General features: G+C 25.2%; 1 protein-coding gene across 1 annotated transcript; it reads left to right on the forward strand.

Moving 5' to 3' along the window:
- The first annotated feature begins 19,484 nt into the window (after positions 1 to 19,484).
- Positions 19,485 to 20,480, forward strand: LOC130942367 (uncharacterized). The gene has a single exon (XM_057870998.1). The coding sequence runs from the start codon at positions 19,663 to 19,665 to the stop codon at positions 20,149 to 20,151; it is 489 nt and encodes a 162-aa protein (XP_057726981.1). The 5' UTR covers positions 19,485 to 19,662; the 3' UTR covers positions 20,152 to 20,480.
- Positions 20,481 to 23,487: the final 3,007 nt, after the last annotated feature.

Genomic DNA, 23,487 nt, shown 5'->3' on the forward strand with positions numbered 1-23,487 from the left:
ATCAATCTCCCTATTATTAATTACCAACTACATGCATATATTCAACTAAAAAAATATGTCCAATATATACTTAGAGATGCATTCGTACATTATATTACATTGCAGACTTCTTCAGAGAAGAAGATATTTTCTCCTCTGTTTTTCTATCAACTATGTTTCAAATAAGATTATTCAATTCAAAATATCATAGATACACACAAAAATTAATCATTAAATTGATTATTATATATTTATATATATAAATACATATATTATTGATTTATATTCAGTATATATTTTTTATTCTAACATATATATTATTAAAATAATTAATTTAGTACAATTTTTTGTATAAAGTATAAATATAACATGAAACTATTATTTAAAAGAAAATATTACCAACCAAAACATGTATTTAATGCATTTTATTTATTATATCAAACATGCAATTAATGCATTTCATGAAATGGTTTTGTTAGAGAATTAATTAGGGGTGAAGTTAATTTTAGTCAATTAATTAAAAAATAAATCTATTATAAAAAAAAACTTTTTTGTTATTCTAATTGTTTAATTTCAAAATAAAAATAAAAAAAATCAACTTAGTTGACTTGTATTATAATTGATTTCCTAGATTTTTTCTTCATGAAAATTGAGACTCAAATTGCTGTCATCTTTTTATTTAGTGGTGGTTTCAGAATCCGCTGTTAAATTTTCGCCGCCATCAATTGGTTTTGCTGTAGTGCATATATACAAAAAAATGGCGTTAATAAATGTTTTAATGTGCCTTCTATGGTACCTATTGTTTTATTGTACCTATGGTGACTATAAAGAAGTTTTCCAATTAATTGTGGACATCTGATAATTTTTTTTTTTTAAAGCGTATCACTAAAAATGTTGCTTAAAGAGAAAGTGTTACCCTTAATCGTTAACTTGGCTCTGATACCAAATTTTTAACTTTGAATAAAAATAATTTGTAAATTCTATAGTATTGACCATTTCTACTACTTTGATGTATATTTATAACTTTTTAATCTTGTTTTAGTTTATAATATTCTTTTTTGCATGGATTACTGTATATAAAATCTTTTATCTGTTTGTCTTTTTCTTTAATATAATTTCTCAGATCCTCAATTACTTCTTTTATTTCTACACTTTCTCTTGTTTCTAAATATCTGTTTAATTTTTCAATTTCATTCTCCATTTTTTCTTTCAGCAGCTTTAATTCTTTTAAGTCATAATATGGTTTTCCAGGCATTTATAAATTTTTTAAGTTTAATTCCAACTTGTTTATATTTATTCTTATTTCTATCCTTTTTATTATAAGATCTTCAATTTCAATCTGAAGATTATTTAATTCCCTTTTATACTCCTTTATTTACTTTTAATTTTCTCGTCCTATTTCTTCTTATTTTATTTTCTGGTTTTTCAATCCTTTTATGCTTCATTATTTAAAATTTCCGCAAACTCTATCATCGATTCATCACTATTTTCTAGAGATTCTATTAATTTTTCTAGCTCTTCAACTTCTCTTTTTAACTTGTCATAAATTATTTTAGGGTTTCAAATGCTCTTTGATTTATTTCAGAAAACTGTAAATAATTCAAACGATTTTCTCTTTCAAAGAGCTCTTGTTTTTTGTCTTGATAAGTTACATATATTTCTTCTTTATTTATTGTCATAGTTAGTGTTTAGGGTCTCATTTAATTTTTCGACCTTTTTTGTTAGTTCTTTTATTTCAGAACTTTCTTCTTTAATTTTTAACTTAGATAAACTTAAAGGGCTATTAATTTTAGATTCTCTTATTTGAAAATTCGATGAAACTAATTTTCCTGATGGTTCTTTTAGTAATAGAACTGGGTTTTCAATAGCTTTATATTTTGGTATTTCTGTTTTTACAATTTTCTGAAATAATTCATCACATAAATCCTTTCTCTGTTTTTAAAATTATACTATGATGGCTGTTTGTTAAAGCATAATTTATTGCATATGTAATTGAAAAAGGTTCATCGTCTTGTTCCATTAGATTCTTTCTATGAAATTTATAAGTCAAACTTATAGATCTTCCAAGGTTTTCAGTTGATAAAGGTATAGCATATCCAAGATGGGCATTGAATTTAACATTTACGTTTGCCAAGTTTCCATGAACAATTCCAATTATTTGATCTATTGGGTCATCAGTAATTCTTTTATCACAGATTGCTAAGCTTATTGGTGAATTAATTCCTTTCATATATGTAGATTTGATTAAGACTTGTATAGTACTAATATGAATCCATCCAATTTTAGATCTTTTTTGTTAATCCTTAATTTTCTCAATCTGTTTACTCAATTCTTCATCATTTATCAGAGCTATTTCAAGTTCTCCATTGGCAGATTTTATCTTTATAGGGGCTTCAAGTTGAATTTTCATAGTATATTATATTTTTTCTATTAAAACTTCTTTTAAAAGATTTGTTTATTGAAATTTTCATTTGATTTGAGATTTAATTCTGTTTTTAGAACAGCCTGTTTTTCATTATCTAATAAAGCAGTTAATCTATAATAATCAGATTCTTCTGTTAATTCTAAGCTTTCTAAATAATTCATAACTAAGAATTAGGATAAAGGCGTACCTTTCTGGAGAAAACTTCTTTTATTTAGTATATTTTACATAAGATGTTTTTATCTCCAGAGGGGAGATTGTAGATACTAACTCCAGAGGGGAGTTTAGAATGGTTTTTCCTAAAGGAATTCTTCTTCAAACTATAGAATCGCCTCGGCAGCTTCCTCCTTGCTCTCCTAGCATATGAGTACTCGTAGCCTCCTGCTTTCTATGGTTTGATGCCTTCTACAATTGCCTAAGCAACCTATTTATAATGGTTGGGTTTGATGGACAATTCCCATCCTTACCCTTCTTATGACGTCATTGCTTACGTCATTGTTTATTATCTTGCACCACTACATTGTTGGTGCTCTATGACCTAAGCGCTTACGTCACTATGCAATAATGTTGAGAGATGCTTCAGATGTGCTGTCCTCCTCTTTCATTATGTGACCTTCAGATGTGTTGTCTTCTTCCTTTATCATGTGGGTTGATTCCGTTTCATTATTGCTTTCTTCAGATAACTCTGAGACACATAGCTGGCACTTGTGGTCTTCTCTGTCTTTTATCAAATAGCAGAGATTCCTCTTTATCCCTTCGGGGAGCTTTTCTAAGAGTCCAGATAAGTTGTAGAATGCTGATTCAAATTCCACTAAGAGTCTCATCTCTCTTTCTTCAATTTCATTCCTTTTACTGGACACAAGCAAAGTATTTCTGCTTTTATAATTGATTCTTGTGTGAGATTCCCTTGTTATCTTTTGAGTTCTTTCGAAGACCCTTGCTAGTGTGCTGGCTAGTCTTCCTTCATGACTGTAAATTGTTAAATCTTGAACTTGATCAATTGGTTGAAAATTTTCTGGGAAGACGGACATGAAGATTACTTGATGTGCTGGAACCAAGCATTCTTCTTCTTCATTAAAAATAAGTTGACTGTTCGTAAATTTTAGGGATATATCCCTTGGATTTACGTTGTCAATCATATTTTTAAATCTCTTTACTGCATCAATAAATCCTGCAGGAAACTCACTAATAATTTTCAAATCATTAAAAATTAAAATTGTATCAATTAATCCATACTGGAAAAACTGATAGGTGTCAGATGGGGAAGCATATGGAAATATAACCAGCTTTGTTAGCTGTTCTTTGGCAATAGGATAATATCCCAAGATTGCCCTTTTTTCTTCAGTCCAATTCAGGACTATGTTAAGGGTTTCTCTGAGATTTGATCTACAGACCCTTTTCTTTTCCTTGATTTCAGCCCTTGCAGGAATGTTTCTTATTATTCCTGTTCTCTGGGTTTGAATTGGAGCTTTATCTACTCTTTTTAGGGTTTGCTCTGGATGAAGAGTTTCATATTCCCTGAAAGATTCCTTTGCTTCTTCCAGTGTTAAAAACTCTCCTTTATGAATTATCCTTGATTGATGTGTAAATGGTGCTGCTTTTTCCCAGGCATCATATACTCCTTTCATGGGGCCATTATAAATTACATAATATTTTTTATCTTGGGTGGATTTTTTGATAATTTCAGCAATTGTTTTATTTTCTGGAATTTTTTCTTCACCTGATTTGTCCACCACGCTTAGCTGGCTAAACTCTGATGGTTTTGGTTGTTGTGTTGATTTCATTGCTTCGATGGCCTTCTTGAGGGATTGGATCTGTGTCCTTATTTGCTGACAGTGCTTGTATTTTTCGAGATCTTGTTCGTATTTTTGGATTTCTTGATCTAATGCGTTGTAGACGAACTCCATTCTCTTGTTAATGTATCTGCAATAACATTTTTGTCACCCTTAATATATTCAATTTTTATTGGATATTGTAAACAAAAATAATTGCCATCTTACCAATCGTCCATGATTATAATCAACTTTTAAATTATATCGTATGAAACCTGTTAGGTAACTTGAATCTGTCCTTAATGTAAATTCTCTGGGGTAGTAAATCAATTTTCCATTTCTTAAGAGATTTAATTGCTGCTAGAGTTTCCTTTTCATGAGTGGTATATCTCTGTTCTGTTGGAGTAAAAGTCCCTGAAATATACCTGCAAAGTAATTCCTTTGGGGGATATTTAGAATCTAGTGATTCTTTTTCTTGTTCCAAACTTTTTATAGCTTTCTTAGCTTTTAGACATCCTGACCAGGTTATGTCTAAAGCATCTGTTTCTACTATTAAGTAGTCATTTTCTTCTGGAATATAAAGTTCTGGAAGTTTTTCACATAATTCTTTAATTCTTTGAATTTGTATACTGTCTTTTTCATCCCATTTTCATTATTTTTTAGTACTTATTTTTGGAAATAAGCTTTAGTGTATTCTGTTATATTCTTTAAAATCCTTGATCAGAAATATAATTTATACACCCTAAAAATTTTGTAATTGTTTCTATCTTCTATTCTGTTAGGGAACAAATTTACCTTTTCTAGAACATTTGGTTGAAGTTTTAGCTTTCCTTGAGTGGATAGAATTAATCCAAGAAACTTATTTCTTGTTTGCTATTCTTGCTTTCTTTTTGCTAAGAACTAATCCTTTCTGTTTACATCTTTTAAAACTATTATTTTTGAAGATGATCTTCTTATCCTGTTTTAAAAATTAGTATATCAATGTATACTAAAATAAATTTCATTTAATTCTTTTATATTTCTTCCATAATCTTTGATAATACCTGGGGCTTGCTTTAATCCGAATGGTAATACATTCCATTCATAAAGCACACTTGTTGATTCTTTTGTTGGGCAAGTAAAAGCAGTTAATTTCTTGTTTCTTCGTCTAAACGAAGTTGCCAATATCCTGATTTGCATCAAGAGATAAACCAAGTTGCTCCCTTGATTTTCTAAAATAGAATCTTTTCTTGGAAGTTTATGAGCATCACCAATAGTTCTTCATTCATTTTCTATAGTTTATTACCATTCTTCGTTTTCCCCTTTTAATTTCATTATTGTTTTCAACGTAAAAGCTGGGGCCGCATGAGGACTTTTACTTAATCTTATAATTTCTTTTTCCAAAAGCTCTTACATTCTAATGAGAACTCTTCTCTATCTCTTGCGGAATAAGGAATTTTATTTGGAACATTTATTTCTTTGTGGGATCTTTTAATTTAATGCTTACTAATTCGTTATTTGTATTTTTAATATCTAAGGATTTTCAGCACAATTTCATCCAAGAGTTCTTATTATTTCAAGATTACTTTTGGAATTTATCCGAAAGTATAGATTTAAATAACATGTTTCTAATATAGAAAATATTTTAAATTAAGATCTTATCTATAATAGTAGTTAGTATTTTTATACGTTTTGATTTTTGATTTATGAAGAATCGTGTGGAGCTTTTAAAACTATATATGTTAATTCTTGAATGAATGGATGATATAGCTTTAAAAAGTATTTCCTATGATAAAATCCATTCCAGAATCTAACATATATATAGATGGAACAATGAACCTATAATTTTGTTTTGATTTTTGATTTATTGAAGAATCGTGTGGAGCTTTTAAAACTATATATGTTTAATTCTTGAATGAATGGGATGATATAGCTTTAAAAGTTATTTCCTATGATAAAATCCATTCCAGATCTAACATATATATAGATGGAACAATGAACCTATAATTTTGAATAAAAATTTCAACCATCTCTACTTTTTGGTCAATTTTATGATTTGTCAGCTATTCTAACTCTTAATGGTTTTTTTAATTTTTTCCAATCAAGTTTTATATTTGAACTAGCAAAGCATTGTGTTGCCCCAGAATCTATGAAAGCATTTATAAACTTTTCTGTTATTTTTATAGTAATAAATGTAGCATTATTACTCAGTCTCTGAGTCTGTTTTCGAGACATATTCAAAAATATAGTCTAAGTTCATCAGATTCTTCTAATGGTTCCATGAAACAAGACTTAGCAATTTCTATTTGTTTAGTAAGATCCTTTTATCCTTCTTTTTCGGGCATTCATTTGCGTAGTGTCCTTCTTCTTGGCAATACCAACATTTACAATTTTCTTTTTTATTCGGGCAATAGTTATTTCTTTGTCTTTTGTTTTATTGTTATTTTCTTTTCTAAAATATCTTTTTTCTCTCAGTTTGGATAGTATTTTCTTTTCTAAATTGATGTTTTCTTTTTCTTTGAAAATTTTTATTAAGACCATATTTTTGGGGTATCTCTTCATTATCCTGACAACAAATTCTAATTATATTCGCAAATCTTTTTTGAGTTGCTTCTTGCATACAACGTTCTTTTATTTCCTCTTTTATTGCAGAGGTTGCTCCACCAAATTATTTTCAATTGTCCATCTATTTATCTCTTATAAATCTTCCCATTATAAATTCATTAGCAGGATCGCATATATAGATTCCACTTACATAGATCATATATCTGAATATTAGCTAAATGGTTTTTTTGCTTCTTGATATCTTTATTATAGACTTCTTGTTTATGATCTATAATATTTTTTCCAAAAAATTCTTTATATAGAATCATCATTATATATAATATCTATCATAAGCTGTTGCTTTTGTTGCTAATTCTTCTATTATTTGTTTTCTATTGATGTCATATAATCTCTTATAGTTTCTTTAGTATGAAACCCTATGTAGTTCCAAATATCTCTTCCAGACAATTCACTAAGCTTTGGATTAGTAAAAGCTTCTAATAAAAAGGAATTCAACCAATTTTCGAAAATTTCTTTTTCATTCTTTTACAGTCTAAGTCAAGCATTCTTTCTCCTTCCATTTGCTGGATTTTAGGACGTATTTTGATGGTATTTTTGTATATTTTGAATCTTTATTTATAAACCCTTTTTAAAAGCTAATTATCAAAACCTGTTTTTCCATTTAATTGAGATTGATTATCCTTAGATGTTCCAACTTCATTTTTAACTTGTATTGGAATTGCTGGTTCTTCGTCACTTGAATAATCTAAGATATGTTCTTCATTTTCTATTTCAGAATTTACTAATTCTTCTTCTATTTGAAATTCCTGTTCCATAATATTATTTTCTTGAGCCATTTTAATTGTTTAAAGCATTGTAACTTCTTCTAATTTTTCTTCAATATTCATAATTTTAGTGGTGTTTTACTTTTAAATCTGTTATGTTAATTATGTTTTGAAATTTTTCTTCCTTGGGATTCTCTTTTTCCTTATTTCTTTGAAATTTTATGGATGTTAATATTCTTCAAGCATATCTACTATAGAATTTAATTGTGTTTAAAAGTATGATATAGATGTGGGGAATCATTTCCATGATAACATTTTTTAGAAATTCCGTGTGAAAAATAAGTTTTTTCAGGTTTTTGAAGTCCTTCAATAAAACTTATAGTAAAATAAAGATTTTGAGAAAAATCATTTTGTATTGATTTTAAGAATTCGGTGTCATTACAGTTAACATTAGTTAAAATCATTAATTTTTGATCTATTAATTTTGATAACTTAATTATTTCTTCTCTTAAATCTTCTAATTTACTTTTTTCCATTAGGTGACGCTTTTCTTTGTGAAGAGCTACACTTTTAAGTTAAAAGTGTAGCTCTAGCCACCACTAGTTACCATAGACATAGCCACCAGAGACTTGGCTATGTTTTAATCCTTTTAATTTATATATTCCGAAATCCAAACTATAAAAATTCATAACTAAAAATAAAAAAGCCTGGAAAATTAAGTTATAGTCTGTGGTGGAAATTCCTAGAAGACTTTAATTATTATATCTATAATATCGATCCAGTGATTGCTCTAGCATTATTGAATGCATAATACCAAACGAAATCATGATGATAAGTCTATTTCAACGTATATATTGATAATAACTCATCTCCAATAATCCAGATCACTCTGTTTGGAGTTATTTGGAGTACCATATAGTGAGAGATACCAATAAGATCTTAGTAAAGTAGCTTCTGTTAGACCACAAACAAAAAGAACTATAGCTACCAAATGATGCAATTTGTGGAATATCAAAATCAAAGAGAAAACCATAGGCACACGGCCACATTTGCATTACAAATCAATATAAAATAAATAAATAAAAAAAATTTTGAAGTCAACAATTTTTAATATTTTTTTATCATTATTTGACCAATATAAATATTAAATTATTTTTAATAAATAAATTTTATTAATTTATATATATAAATTTTAAAAAATATAAATATAAATTGTATTAATTTATATGTATAAAATTTTGATAAATACATGTATAAATTATATAATTTTTTATGTATAAAATATTTGTAAATATATATGTTAATTATTATTAGTCAAAAGAAAAGTATAAGGAGATAATGAAAATACTAAACAACGTAGACGATTATGTTAATTCTTAGTTGGATGATTATTCTTTTTTATTCGATTTACTCATGCACAGTTAACAATGACTAGATGTTCAATTTACTAGTTGTGCGGACGGTTTATCTTAATGTTAGAGTTTAAAAGATAATTTGAATTGGAGTATTTTTTTTACTTTATTGGATCAATTCTAAAACCTATTATTCATATTATTTACAAAAAATATTGTTTACCTAACAAAATTTTTAGTCAAATACTGATAAAAAATAATATTATTTATCGATCATGTAATAAATAAATAACCATAGGGGCGGGTATGTAATGCTCTCATATGAAGGGTCCATTTAGTGATATTCAGTCGTACTCGTACCAACCATTTTAAGATTGAGAAGGTGCCGGAAATCAAGCCTTGCTGTAATTTCACCAATTTTCTTTTTATCTTTTTATCTTCTTCCAAAAAAAAAAAAAATTGGATAAGACCGTCACTTTAGTTTCAAATGAACTAATATATACTGCAATTGTAATGAGATATTTATTTGTATAATTTCATCACAGATTAATCGTATCAGAATTGTAGTGGACTTAAACAGTTTGCAACTCCCGAAGTTATTTTAGTGTGCATCAGCATCACAAAGATGCAATTAGAATAATATAAGGTTAAGTAGCTAGCCTTACTTAAATAGAGAGTTACACAACAGAAGAATATGCCATGTTATTTTTAAAATAATGCTATTTGTACACTAAAATCAGCCACTAAAATTAGCTATCAATATATTTGTGTATAAATATATATGTTGTTTAATTTATTTTTAATGTATATTTATATTTTAATATGTATTTTATATTAGTGACTAACTTTAGTAACTGATTTTAGTATACACATAATATAACTCATTAACTATAAAAAATTAGTGATTAATTTGTCTATTTTATTTTTGAAATTATTTAAAAACTGATTTGTTTATCTCATTTTTAAAATAGTTATAGAAATTAATTTGTCTATCTTATTACAGGTAAATACTTAACGGTCATATATATTAGTTAACTTAATACGTCAGTAATTAATACTTAATAATAAATAACAGAGAAATTTAATAAAAAATTATTAATTGACGAAAATAAACGTTAAAAATTAGATTATATATTAAACTTTTTTAAAAATTAAAATATTTATTTTTAAAAATTTCAAAAACAAATTTAAATAATTACTCTAACAATAAAATTCTCACTATTTTGCCGCTCACTTAATTATAACTCTCTCCCATCTCTCTAGGTAATTAAAGAAACTATCTTATTTTCTTTCTTATTTGTTGTTGTTTCACATTTATAATAAAATAAACTATTAATATAGCATCATCTCTCTTATAATTTCTCTCTCTATATATATAGATATAGAGCTTCTCTTATTTACTTAAAAAACAAAACTATTAATTGTACAAATTAAAGGGACTAATACCTGTCACAATAAAAAATGTCAACTTTGGCTTTTAGAGTAGAGTACCAACTACTACTAACACAAAGATCACTCTCTTTTCTGGTATATTCAAATTCAATGGTAGACTTGGAATCTTGTATAAATACTAAATAGCAGCAGCATGGCTCGTGCACTATATATATATATATATATATATATATATATATATATATATATATATATTAAGTAATAAGGATTGAAGTTTATATATAATTTTTTATTATAAAAATTTTGACACTACGTACTATATTATAAAATTTTTTGTACCAAAAATTTAAACCAATAAAAAATATAAATTATTATGTCTCTATCACTTCTAACCATTACAAATGGTTTTTATATATAAAAAAAAAGGAAAATATTTTGCTTGAGGCTCATTTTAGGTGTTGTGGTCGGTGCCGGAAACCTTAGTTCCACGAAGCTTCGTCTCTCTAATGTGGTCCCCAACACTTAGCTGCCAAAAATTGCAACGGATGATGGATATATTCTTCTCATCAACTCTTCAATCAAATTAAATATATAGGTAAAGAAAATCAAAGAGAAAAGGTACTTGTACGTTGGTTAATCATGACGGTTTGAAGATTAATTAATGCTAATAATTTATCATAATCTCAACATAACGGAAATATAGTATATATATATATATATATATATATATATATATATATACACACACACACACACAGAGATCCAACGTGTTTGTCAAAACTCAATGGTAATGTGGTTAGAGATTAGAATTTCAATTTAATTATCCAAGGAACTGTAAAATATATATATTTGAGTTGGTCTTCAAAATGATTCAAGATATTAACTTGACCTTTTGAAAAATGTTATTTTAACTAATAATTCTTCTGTTGTCTTTAAATTCAAAAGATCAATATGTTAATTTTTTGGTGAATTATATGATAAAAGTATAAATTTATAGATTTTTTTTATATGAGATGAAATAGTATTTGAGAAACTAAGATCCACATTTTAAATAGCAATAATATAATAAAAAATAACTACAAAAAGAATTTATACTTTTTTTTATACAATTTTAATGATCCGTATAATAAAGTGTCCTTAATTTTTTATATATTTGTTTTCTAATGTTTTTAGAAAACTAACACCCAACTAAAATTAAACTTGACTTTTATTTCTAAAATTTTTCTCACTCACAAAATCTCCTAAAATTAATGATATGAATAATATTATTAATTAAAATTCTATATTATTATATTATTATTATTATTATTATTATTATTATTATATTATTATTATTATTATTATTATTATTATTATTATTCAACCACACACCATTAAAAATAAAATGTTAGAATAAAAAAATATAATTTAAGAACTTAGAGTTTAGTTTTTTTGTTTAGATTGTATTTTTTTTAAATTTAAATTATTTTAAGGGAGACTAATTTTGTATTTTAAATATAAAATATTAAATTTTAATGGATTTTAATTTTCATGGATTGACCGAAGAAATGAATTTTATTCTAATATGTTAACGTTATTTAATTATATTTTTTTTGTCTATTAGATTTTGTGAGCTAGACATATATAATCATATATTAACTATTTTGTAATTAATATATATATATATATATATATGATCTCACTACTATTTTAAATAATAAAAAAATCAAAATTATTTATTGGTTTGGGCTTTAATGAAATCAATATTTTTTTATTTTAATTAAATCTTCAAATTAAAATTTAATAAACCTAATAACAAAATATAAATAAAATCCAAGAATTTAGTCTTCAATACACTTAAATTACCTACTTAATTATAACTTGTTTATCAAAAAATTGTTATTCAATTTGATAGGAATATTCAGCAGATTTTGGTGATGTAACATATAATTACATCACATAATGTAATATATTAGACATCAGTTAATTTCTTCTTCACGGAGGCTATTGTTTGAACTAACAAAAATTAAAGTTAATAACATTTGATAACGAAGTTAATTATTGCAATTATATAATCTCATGTTTGGATTTTTTTGAACTCTAAGAATATAATAAAGACAAAACAATCGGCAGCTACATTATTTAAAATAAAATATAACAATATAATTCGCACATAATTGAAAACATAAAAGCCAGCGGCGCAACAGTTAGATATACGTAGAATGTTCATCAGTACAATTACGTACATACATATATATATAAGAAACAATATATAATGTACCTTTGATCTCATCACCGAATTTGTATACATGAATGCCCGTCTTATTTTTCACGCGGCAAATTTTGTGATCCATTCATTCTAGGGTTACAACTGGATTATTGGTTGGGGGGTTTAATTAGATTTGAATTCGATCCTAATTTATTATGAAGTGACTATTTAAAATTTGAATTTGACGTAAATTAGTTAATATAAGATTTTTTGTTTTTAGTTATTCACAATATCTTTTAATTCGACAGGTCAGAAATTAATCTGTTACGAATTTAAATTTTATTTAGAATCTGATTGCTGACCAATAAATTACTATATATATAAAGTGGAATTCAAATTTCCAACACTTGTTTAAACGGATAAGTAAACTGATCATTCGACTAATCTAAAATAGTTAATATAAAATGGGTTTAAATTAGATAATTTTGACCTCTAGTAAACATATATAATTTTGGAAATTATACCTAACAAAGTATTAAATCTGATCTTAGAAATAAAGATTTTATTAAATGGATGTATAATATATACATTAAATAATAATGTATATAATAAAGAAAACGAATTTTACTAAAAAAAATGTATTTTAAATGAATGTATAACTTGAGGATGAGCTGGTCTATCCTAACATAGAGTGGAAAGCGACACCCATATATATCAAATAAAATAAAATATGTTTTGAGATGCAACCGAATTTTGGAATGCCGAAATTCAAGCACCCCTATAATAATAATATGATCTGATCCATTCCCTGGCTGATATTTGTTTTCTTATATAAAAGTATATGGTCCTTATTAATTTTATGAATAATGAGTTGGACATATTATCGTTGCCTAATTTAATTTCTTTCATAAAAGAGGGGGCCTCAAATATCTTTCATCAAAGAAAATAACGACCTCGTCCCCATTTCCTTCAATAATAATAGTAGTAATAATAGTAACTCTTGTTCAAAGTCTCTTATTCTTGGAAGCATGCTTCGCTATCTTCATCTTCGCTAAAATTTTAGAATAAGTATATGAAATTAATTTTTAATTAGTTAATAGCAGTTTATTTTTTTATATAAAACTAGTTTTTTAAATTAATGATATTAATTAAAAAAAGTAATTAAAACTATTTTTTTAGAATAAGAAACTATTTTTTATATAGCAGTTTGCTTTATTTATCTCCTTTTTATTACAATTTTTGCTACCGTTTAATATTATTGAGTATTTTGTATATTTTCAATACAAATATTAAGTAATTTTTGGATTAAATTGAACTTATTCTTTTTTAAAAGAGTCGTATCTACTACTCGAATTGAGATTTTGATACAAACTTAATTTAACATCCTATTACCAAAAATTAAATAAAACAGTAACAAATTTCATTCTGTTGAAATTTTTTTTCCAAAAAAAAAAAGAAAGAAAGAAAAGTTTAGGTTGGGTCACATTTTAGTAAAAAAGCAAAAATTGATTCATGAATTATAGGTAGCTGGAGATTGCATCAATAATTAAGCTGAATCATTGGCCAGGCTGGTGGAGTAATATTTTGTGCCGTCAATAATTTATTTTAGAGTAACATTTAAAGTGTACTTAAATAAATTAAAATTTAAATCATCCACAATTTTTATTATTCTAACAATATTTTAGACTACTAATTGGTAATATATAATTCATAATTAGAACTAAATTATCTTATAATCATATTTTTTGAAATTTAATTATTTTATAATAAAATTAAGAATTTATTTATATAATAATACACATATTAAAATTTTTTATTAAAAGATGAAACTATCAATGTGACTTACTAGAATTAATCTTGAATAATTTTAAAGTAATAAGAATTTGTATGTTTTCCACCTACAAAATCTTATAATGCTTATAAAAAAAAAGACTTTAGATTGCAAAGATGCAATTTTTCTTGCCTATGCACCTCGCTCAAATTAAACCAAAGATTTCAAATGCATGACTTCAAAAGAAAAATGTTTATATTATTAGAAATGATATTTTTAAAACATTTTTGTTTACGTATAAATATTTTTAATAATTATATTTAATTAAATTGACTTAAGCCTAATAAATACTACTCATATAACATTTATATGAACTATGTGTTTCTTTTTTTATTTGGTATATATATTTTTTCTCTTCTTCTTCCTTCTTTTTGTATTGCTGCGTTGTTATTGTTATTACGTTCTTTTTTTTGTTAATTTTTTCTTTTTTTTCTTTTTTTGTTTGATATTTTTTATTTAAAAAAAATAAAATAAAAAATAATGAAGCAAAAGCACATAGTTTCTAGTTAAAAAACACAAAAACTTATCGATATAGTACATGAATTTTTGTATATATATAATACAAAACTAAAAATAAATAAATTTCGGCCCTTCTTACTAAATAACTAGAGTAATAAAAAAATTATTCAAATCTCCTCCAAAAGAATTCAAAATTAATAAAATTTAATAGTGATTCCCAGACATAAAAGTTGATAGAAAATAAAATTCTTAAATTGATATATAAAATTTTCTGTGTTGGTCACTAATATTTTTGTGCCGTATACTAAAATTTTTATGTTTAATAGTTTTGTTGCACATCTTAAAAATTATTTCTTTTGTTATTTTTTTTGTCCTTTTTTATACTAACTATTTGTTTTTTATCTAATAGTTTTATGTTAAATTTTAATAATACTTGATACCTTAAATAATACATTTTGTTAGTCGAGTGAATTAATGTTCTGAATTTATGGTCTTTTAAAAATGTTGGTGTTGGTCACTATAAATTTTTTGTATTATATACTAAAATTTCTGTATTTAATAATTTTGCTGAATATATATAAAAAAAAAAAGATAATAATAAAAGAGAAAGAAAAAAAAAGAAAAAGATGAACAAATAAATTAAGAAAAAAAGTTAGAAAATGAAAAAATAGAAGAAATTAAAGAAGAAGAGGAAGTGATGATGTGATGATGATGACCAAAAAAGAGAAAAAAAATTAAATTAGAGGAAAAAAATACGTGTATATAAAGGCAAAAACTCACCTGCAGTCGACTGCAGGTGAAGTTGCTTCTGGATGGCTGACACGTGTTATTATATGGTGTAAAAAAATCGGTTTATTTTATATAAATGGTTTATTTAAAAAATCGGTTTGAATTGGACCAAACAGTTACTTTTATTCCCTTCTTCTTCGTTTCGCACGTAAAATTCGTTCTCTTTCAATCCCTTTTTCAGAACTAATATGAAACTTTCAATTAGGTATGTTCTTTTTATTTATATTTTTTAATCAAATTTATTATTTCAAATGTATTTCTTAATTTATGTTTTTATTCATTCCTCTGTGAATGATGAAAATTATTTAATAAATACGTATATATTTATGTCATCACACCATTTTGATATTCAGGATCATAAATGCCAAGATAATTCATGGCAATTTCATGTGATGGAAGACAAAAATATAATTATGGTATACGTAGACTAGTTGATAGCATAAGCATCGTTGAAATTTTGGCATGATCTCTTTCATATTTGTTATATGTCTCTTTAGTTGGTGATGTTATAGTTTATTGTGATGATATGATGGTAGTTTAATTGTATGAGTTAGGTCCTTTTTGTTTGGTTGAATTTTTTCTACGGCTATCCTATTTTTGATGGCAATGTCAAAATAAATATTTTCATTAGTTGTTCATTTTTTTTCTCTATTTTTGAATCAATTTTATTTTGAAAAAATTTATTAAAAATTTTTGTTGTTGACAAAATTAATAATATTATGTTCAATTATTTAAGGAGACTAAATTAATATTTTGATTAGATACTTTTGTTTTATTGAAAATAAATTCTAATTTCATTAAAAAATAAATTCTAATTGATAAGTAAAAACACAAAAACGTGCATGACAGTGAAATCATAATTTCTAGACAAGTAAATTATAGTCTTATTATCTTAAAAAAAAATTATTTATAGAATAATATTAAAAAATCAACAATAATTTGCATGAAAATAGTTTATTAGTAAAATAAAAGTTAATTGATTGATTACCATAAAATTTAATTTAACGATAAATTTGCAATTGAACATATTTTTACAGCTTAATTTAAAAGCAACTGAAAATGTAAGTTATGGGAAACAAAACAAAACTCATCAAGAAAATAGAAATAGAGACAAAAAAGGATAGATGATATAATTTATGCCATTCCTATAAAAAAATCGTGAATTTTGTTTCTTTTTCAAAATACTAAATTTTACTTTTTCAAACAATTTGTATACATATATTTGACAAAAATTAAATAAAAAAAGTTTCAGATAAATTTAAAGAAAAATTGGTTAATATGAATGAAGAAAAAGAACATATCAAATTCATTTGTTAGGAATTTAGGAATAACACGCAGAAAGAATTTAAATTATTTTAAAAGTAGTTATTTGATCTATTCAAACTGATTTTTTTAAATAAACCATTTATATAAAATAAATCGTTTTTTTTAAACCATATAGTAACACGTGTCAACGATCCAGAAGCAACTTCACCTGCAATTGACTGCAGGTGAGTTTCCACCGTATATAAATTAAACATATAATAACTTAGCTAGTTAGACTTAATTAAAAGAATATTATTCGCCTAACATTTCTGATTTTAATGAATATATTTTTCCCTATATATTCTAGTATGTTTAATGAATATATATAACCTACTAGTTCTTTCTCGTGGTAATTCCTCTTTTCTTCCTTATCTCTATGGCAATGTAAGCAAAAATTTTGGTAATTCTCCTCTTAACTCTAACTCAGACATTGTTGCACCATTTATTAATAGAGGTAATTGTTCAGTTTGATGCTTAAAATTTTTACTGTGTATTAAAATAGATTTTAATTTTAAAAGTGATTAAATTAATTCTTAAATTTACAAATTATAAATTTTTATTATTCTTATAATGTAACTGATATTAATACAATACTAATATAAAATATTAAAATGCCAGTATGACATTTTTAACAGTAAAATAACATAATTAAAATTTTAATATAATTAAAAAAGTATCCTAAATGAATTAATTAAACTTATATTAATTAAAAAATCTTATATTAATATCGAAATTAAAATAAATTAATTTAAGATATTTATTTGATTATATCAAAGTCTTAGTTACATTATTTTGTTTGGTTATAAGTTATAACCTTCGCATTCACACTACTTCCCATGCCAGCTTCATGATCATAATCGTTGATCATTGATCAATCCAGGTCTCAGTTTATGGGAAATGATGTTTTGTTTCTTCTGTTATATATATTCAACAATGATTTTTTTAACGATTATTTAACAATGATTTGCTGTTACTAACAGCAATTAATGTAGCAAATTCTGGATCAACAATGAGTAAATAAATATATTTTTATTTAATATTATATAAGACAAACTGCTATAGCGCAGGTAGATGAATCTTACTTATGCATTCCCAGTTTCCCACCGTTTACATTTTTATTTTGACGTTTTACATATTATATATATAGTACATAACTAAAGTACAAAGTTTAAATAAAAAAGCTAAAACTTCGCACATATTTATATCATAATTATAATAAGACTATATGCTACGTGTAAATTAAAATTAATTATCAAAATCAATCATAAGTATAAAATATATATTTTAAAATATAATATATATTAAAAATAAATTAAATCATATATATATTTATATATAAATATATTAGTAACTATAGAGGTGGAGTTAGAAATTTTTTTGAGAAGGACCAACATAAAAAATATAAATTAAGAAGAAAAGAAAATTAAAAATTAAAAAAGAACTAAACTAAAAAATTGAAACTTATACATACATATTATTTATTTTGGGAGGCCAATGCCTCCCTTTTCTATAACGTGGTTCTGCCACTGAGTAACTAATTTTAGTGTACGAATAATATTTTTATTAAAATAAACTACTATTTCACCTTTATCAATTAATACTCTGCAAAAATTGAACTGAAAACAGAATATTTTAGTTTGGCCAATTCTATGATGTTTATGAATTGGTGTCTAAATTTTACCTAATTTATTTTTTATAGTAAATTTTGATTTTTTAAAAATTATTTATTGTTATATTTTTAAATTAAATATTATTGTTTAACCTTTTTTAATAAATAGACACTACTTTTTAGGCACCATAATATTTACTTTTTAGTATTAAAATATTGTCAAAATTATAATAATAGAACTAGAGATTGTTGGATACAATGAATAAGTATAAATTATGAATTAATTTATCAGTAAACACATATTATTTTGACGGACTTTTTTTAAATAAATAAAAAATTCATATTTACATTTTTATTTAATTTTTTTTAAAATTTTTTTGAACATTCTGTATGTTACTATGTCACATACAACATACCACTTGAAATAAGTAAAACGTATGATTTCCTATTTCCCCCGATTTTGAGACTGAACTATACATGCATAATCAAGGATCATTAATCATAGGAGTAAATTGACAATTAAATAAACATAAATAAAAAAGAAATAATTAATTAATTAATAATATTAGAAAGACAAAAAAAATCGTCAAAATTTATCTTATTTAACATTAATTAATTATTAAACTAAATAAGATAAATTTTAACTGTTTTTAACTAATTTATTTTTGTTATCAAATATTTCTGTTAATTAGTTATCAAAGTTTATTACTATACCAGTCAATAGTTCTTATTATTTATTAAATCTACACATGGCGGACAAAACCCTACAAACTAGTTAACTACACAGCAAGAAGGTGAGGAAGCCCCACCTCACCGCATGTGTTCATCCAAACTCCAAAAAATTGCAAAAACAATAATACACACTAACACACATATATACATATATATATGGAGGGCAATTTGGTAAATTGAATCCACTCAGTTCCATTATTATTAACTTCAAACGTCATCATCACAATTATTAATTTATTTATAATTTATAAATTTTGTTAAATCCACCCATTGCATTATGAGTACGGTTGTTACTATATATACACCACTCATCCTCCAACCACTTCCCTTGTTCTCAAAGCTTTAGTAACTCAAACACAACAAAAAAAAGTTTTCTTCTTTTGTTCTCTCTTTTTTTCTTTTTCTTTTTTTTTTCTGATCCAGGTTCAAATCCTAGATCAGTTTTAATTTTCTCTATTTTTTCCCTTTTTGGGAGCTATTATTTCTCTTGATCATATTATTCTAAACCAAAATACATTATAATTATGGGTAATAGCTTAAGGTGTTGTTTGGCTTGTGTTATTCCTTGTGGTGCTCTTGATTTGATAAGAATAGTGCATTTGAATGGTTATGTGGAAGAGATTACACGTCCAATAACTGCCGGAGAGATTCTCAGGGAAAACCCTAATCATGTTCTAAGCAAACCTAGCTCTCAAGGCGTCGTTCGCCGGATTTTGATCCTTGCTCCGGAGACAGAGCTCAAGAGGGGAAGCATATACTTCTTGATCCCGGCGTCATCGTTGCCGGAAAAGAAGCGTTTCGCCGCTGCGAAGAGCGGAAGCATATGTGATAGTGACATCAATAAAAAAGTTTTGTCAAAAAAGAGTAAGAAGTGTGATGACGATGACTCGTCGTCACACTTCCATGCACTCACTCAGATAGCTTCTAAAAATAAAAAATCTTTACGAAAAGATCGTCGGAAAGGTCGTGTTGGCGTATGGCGACCTCATTTAGAGAGCATCTCTGAAGACTAATTAAAAGTTTTTTCTTTTTTTTTTCTTTTTTTCTTTTTCCCTTGTTTTGCCGGTGATGTCAAATTAAACATGCTGGCAAGGAGGAGAGTGAACCAAAAAAATTGGTTCATTTATTGAAACATAGCAAAAGATCCTCCTTCCTTTTTTTTTTTTCTTTTTTTCCCCATGTTTTATAATGTATGCGGGTATTGATCTTTGTGGATAAAATCTTCATCTTGCTTTGGTAAATTTGGTTTTTCCTACATTTATTATTGTTATTATTATTTTGGTTTTCTGGGATGCTGTCATCATCATCAATATGGGTGAATTAAATTATTTTAAATTTTAAATTGATTTTTTTTTATCAAATCTAATAATTTATGTGCTGAAATACAAGCAAAAATAATGGATAGAAAGCAAAATTGGAAATTGATTAAGAGTGAAAAAATTATTGAAGTTTGTACACTGAGGATCGATTTTCATCCTCAAGTTTCCATGCAAATATCTAAAGGAAAAAGAGCGTTTCACGTTATCTCGTGCCCCACAATTTGAATCGCAAGTTAAGGCTATCTAATTTGTCTTCAATGGCCATTTACAATTGAAAATTTAAGGACAAATTTTACTTTCTTCATTTTCTAATGGATGCATTATTGAAAATTATTCTAAGTTTTTATTATTAGTTTCTTTTAGTTAGAAATTTTTATAAAATAACACTTCATTTAATGCATAAAAAAGTTAATGATTTCCCTAATAACATAGGTTAGGGTTACTAAGTTAAATTTGGTTAATTTTAGCAAACATAAAAAATCTCAAGTAATTATAAAAAGTTAATATTTAATTTGGTCCTGAACTTGTATATGTGTTTTAATTTAGTTTTTAAAATTTTAATTATTTTTATTTAGTCTTTAAATTTTGTAAACATACTTTACATTAGTTATTGGGACAATTTTTAATACAAAAATATTAATAGAGTGTTGATATAAATAGTCAGATGCCACGTTAAAACCTGTAATTAAAATGATGCAGTTTGATTTTTGACATTCAAATAATCAAAAAATAGTGTCGCGTCACTTGTTTTGTTAGGTAAAGTTTCGATAAACATCACTTTTAATGTTTTTGAATTATTTGAGTGCTAAAACCAAAACGACATAATTTTACAGAGTCTAGCGTGGTATTCGGCTATCAAAGACAATGTTCTATTAATGTTTGTACATTGAAAAATATTTCAAAGATTAACATGAGTTATGTTCGCAAATTTATAGATTAAATAAATGCAATTAAAATTTTAAAGACTAAAATAAGATTCATATACAAATTAAAGACTAAATTGAGTATTATCCCAATTTTCAAGTGAGTTTTTTATTTTCTATGGTTATATTTCTATCTTTATATTTTCTATGTATATTTTTGCAAGTTTAGTGTTTAGAATACTCATGATTAATTAGATGTAATTTCTTAATTAGGTATAAACTTTATTAGTTGTGGCTCCAATTTAGAATGATCGAAATGATTAAATAGTTTTGAATATAGGGCCCATTTTTCTATGTATTAAGCTGTATATTTTACTAGTACTACTATTTTAGATAGGAGTATTTAATTGGAACATGCATGTTAGGCACATATGTCTACTCAAAGAATCTATCTGTTTCAAAAAAGAAAAAAGAAAGACTTAAGAAGACCTAATAGAAGTTGACATTATTATTATGATTATCCGTACTAACCAATTTGTTTGTTGGCCTGGATTGTTATTATGTGCCACATTATGGCATTAATTAAGTAGATGAACATTTGTAATTAATAATTAACCTATCTAAGTACCAATAATTAGAAAGATGGTATAATTATATTTTAAATTCATTTGAAGAAAACCTGGTAAAAAAAAAACTTAAGCTTATACAAATGGGGTTATTTCTTTTTAGGTCATAAAAAAGAAAATTTCGGATAACAACTTTATTAAATTATGATCTTAAACAAATTAACTTTAAATTGGTTGAATGATTAATTCATTTATTCACTTAAATAAATATTAAAAATTTGGTTTTTATCTTGTGTCTGCAGTAAATTCATGGATAAACAATAACATTTTAATAAAATTTAAATTTATAACAGATTAATTTTTGGCATATTGGATAAAAAATATCGTAAAAAAATAAAATTAAAAATTATGATCTTAAGCTTAAGTATAGATCAAGTTCCAATTAAGGATAATGATTGTCAGCCTACGCTTTCTCCATACTTTTGATTACCCTTTAATTATTTTATGAGTCAAATAATCGTTCTATAATTAATTGCTAGTGTAGTGGAACTAGTTGGTTATTAATTATCTCCTAGTCTCGTACTTCTTAATGTGAGTTATTATAATCATATTTTATGTCAAAGCTCCTAGGATCGGAGTATATAACAACATATGCTTATTACGAAAAAAGTAATTTAACATCTACTATTCAAAACACCACAACAATAATGAATAGAAATTCTGAATTTTGATCCAATTATCGTTATAAAAATATCTAAAAGTGACGCTTAATTATGACAGTTAAGCCAAGAAGCAAAATTAAACAAGTTTGGTTAAACGTTTCTTAAAAGGAAAATTATGTCAAGAAAAAGATATATACATATATAGTAGAAGAAATAGAAGGAAAGAAAGAAAAAGTTAACATGAAATTACTCATCTTACGAATTTAAGTCGATAGAAAGAAGTAATATAAATTATTATATTTTTAACATTTTTTTAAATAATAATCTCTTTTGATTTATTTAATTTTTATATAACTTTTTTTTTATTTATCTTATGTTATTTTTTTATTTATTAAAAATTGAATTATAAATTTTTTAAATACAGAACTCTAATCATATTATAAAATTACTCATCAAAATATTTAAACTGATAAAATAATATAATATAAATAATTATATTTCTAATAAAAGTGAGCCTTGGTTTGTTAAGGAACAAAATAAATTAATGAGCCAGATTTATAACAATTTTTTTTTTAAAATAAAAAATAAAAATGTGGGTAGCATACCTTGTTGTCCTTTAAACCGAAATATAAATTAGTAGGCAAATAGCGACATCTCCACGCTACATTCAAAAAGAAACAAAAGAAAACAAGCTGGCATATACATATCTTCCTCCTTAATTTATTCTCTATTTAATTACTCAGTTCTTCACATGGATTCTCATCTCCCATCTCTCAAATATTAATATTACACAATTCTTTAGATTAGTTTGCACATCCCTTTGTCAGAATCCAACTCATCCATATATTAATTTTCTAATTACTTTGGACCGTATAACCTACCTTGGCTTCATCATCCGTCTCTATTTGAGTATCATATTCACATATCGATGCACATTTG

Source organism: Arachis stenosperma, chromosome 1, assembly GCF_014773155.1.
Source record: "Arachis stenosperma cultivar V10309 chromosome 1, arast.V10309.gnm1.PFL2, whole genome shotgun sequence".
Lineage (NCBI taxonomy): Eukaryota > Viridiplantae > Streptophyta > Magnoliopsida > Fabales > Fabaceae > Arachis > Arachis stenosperma.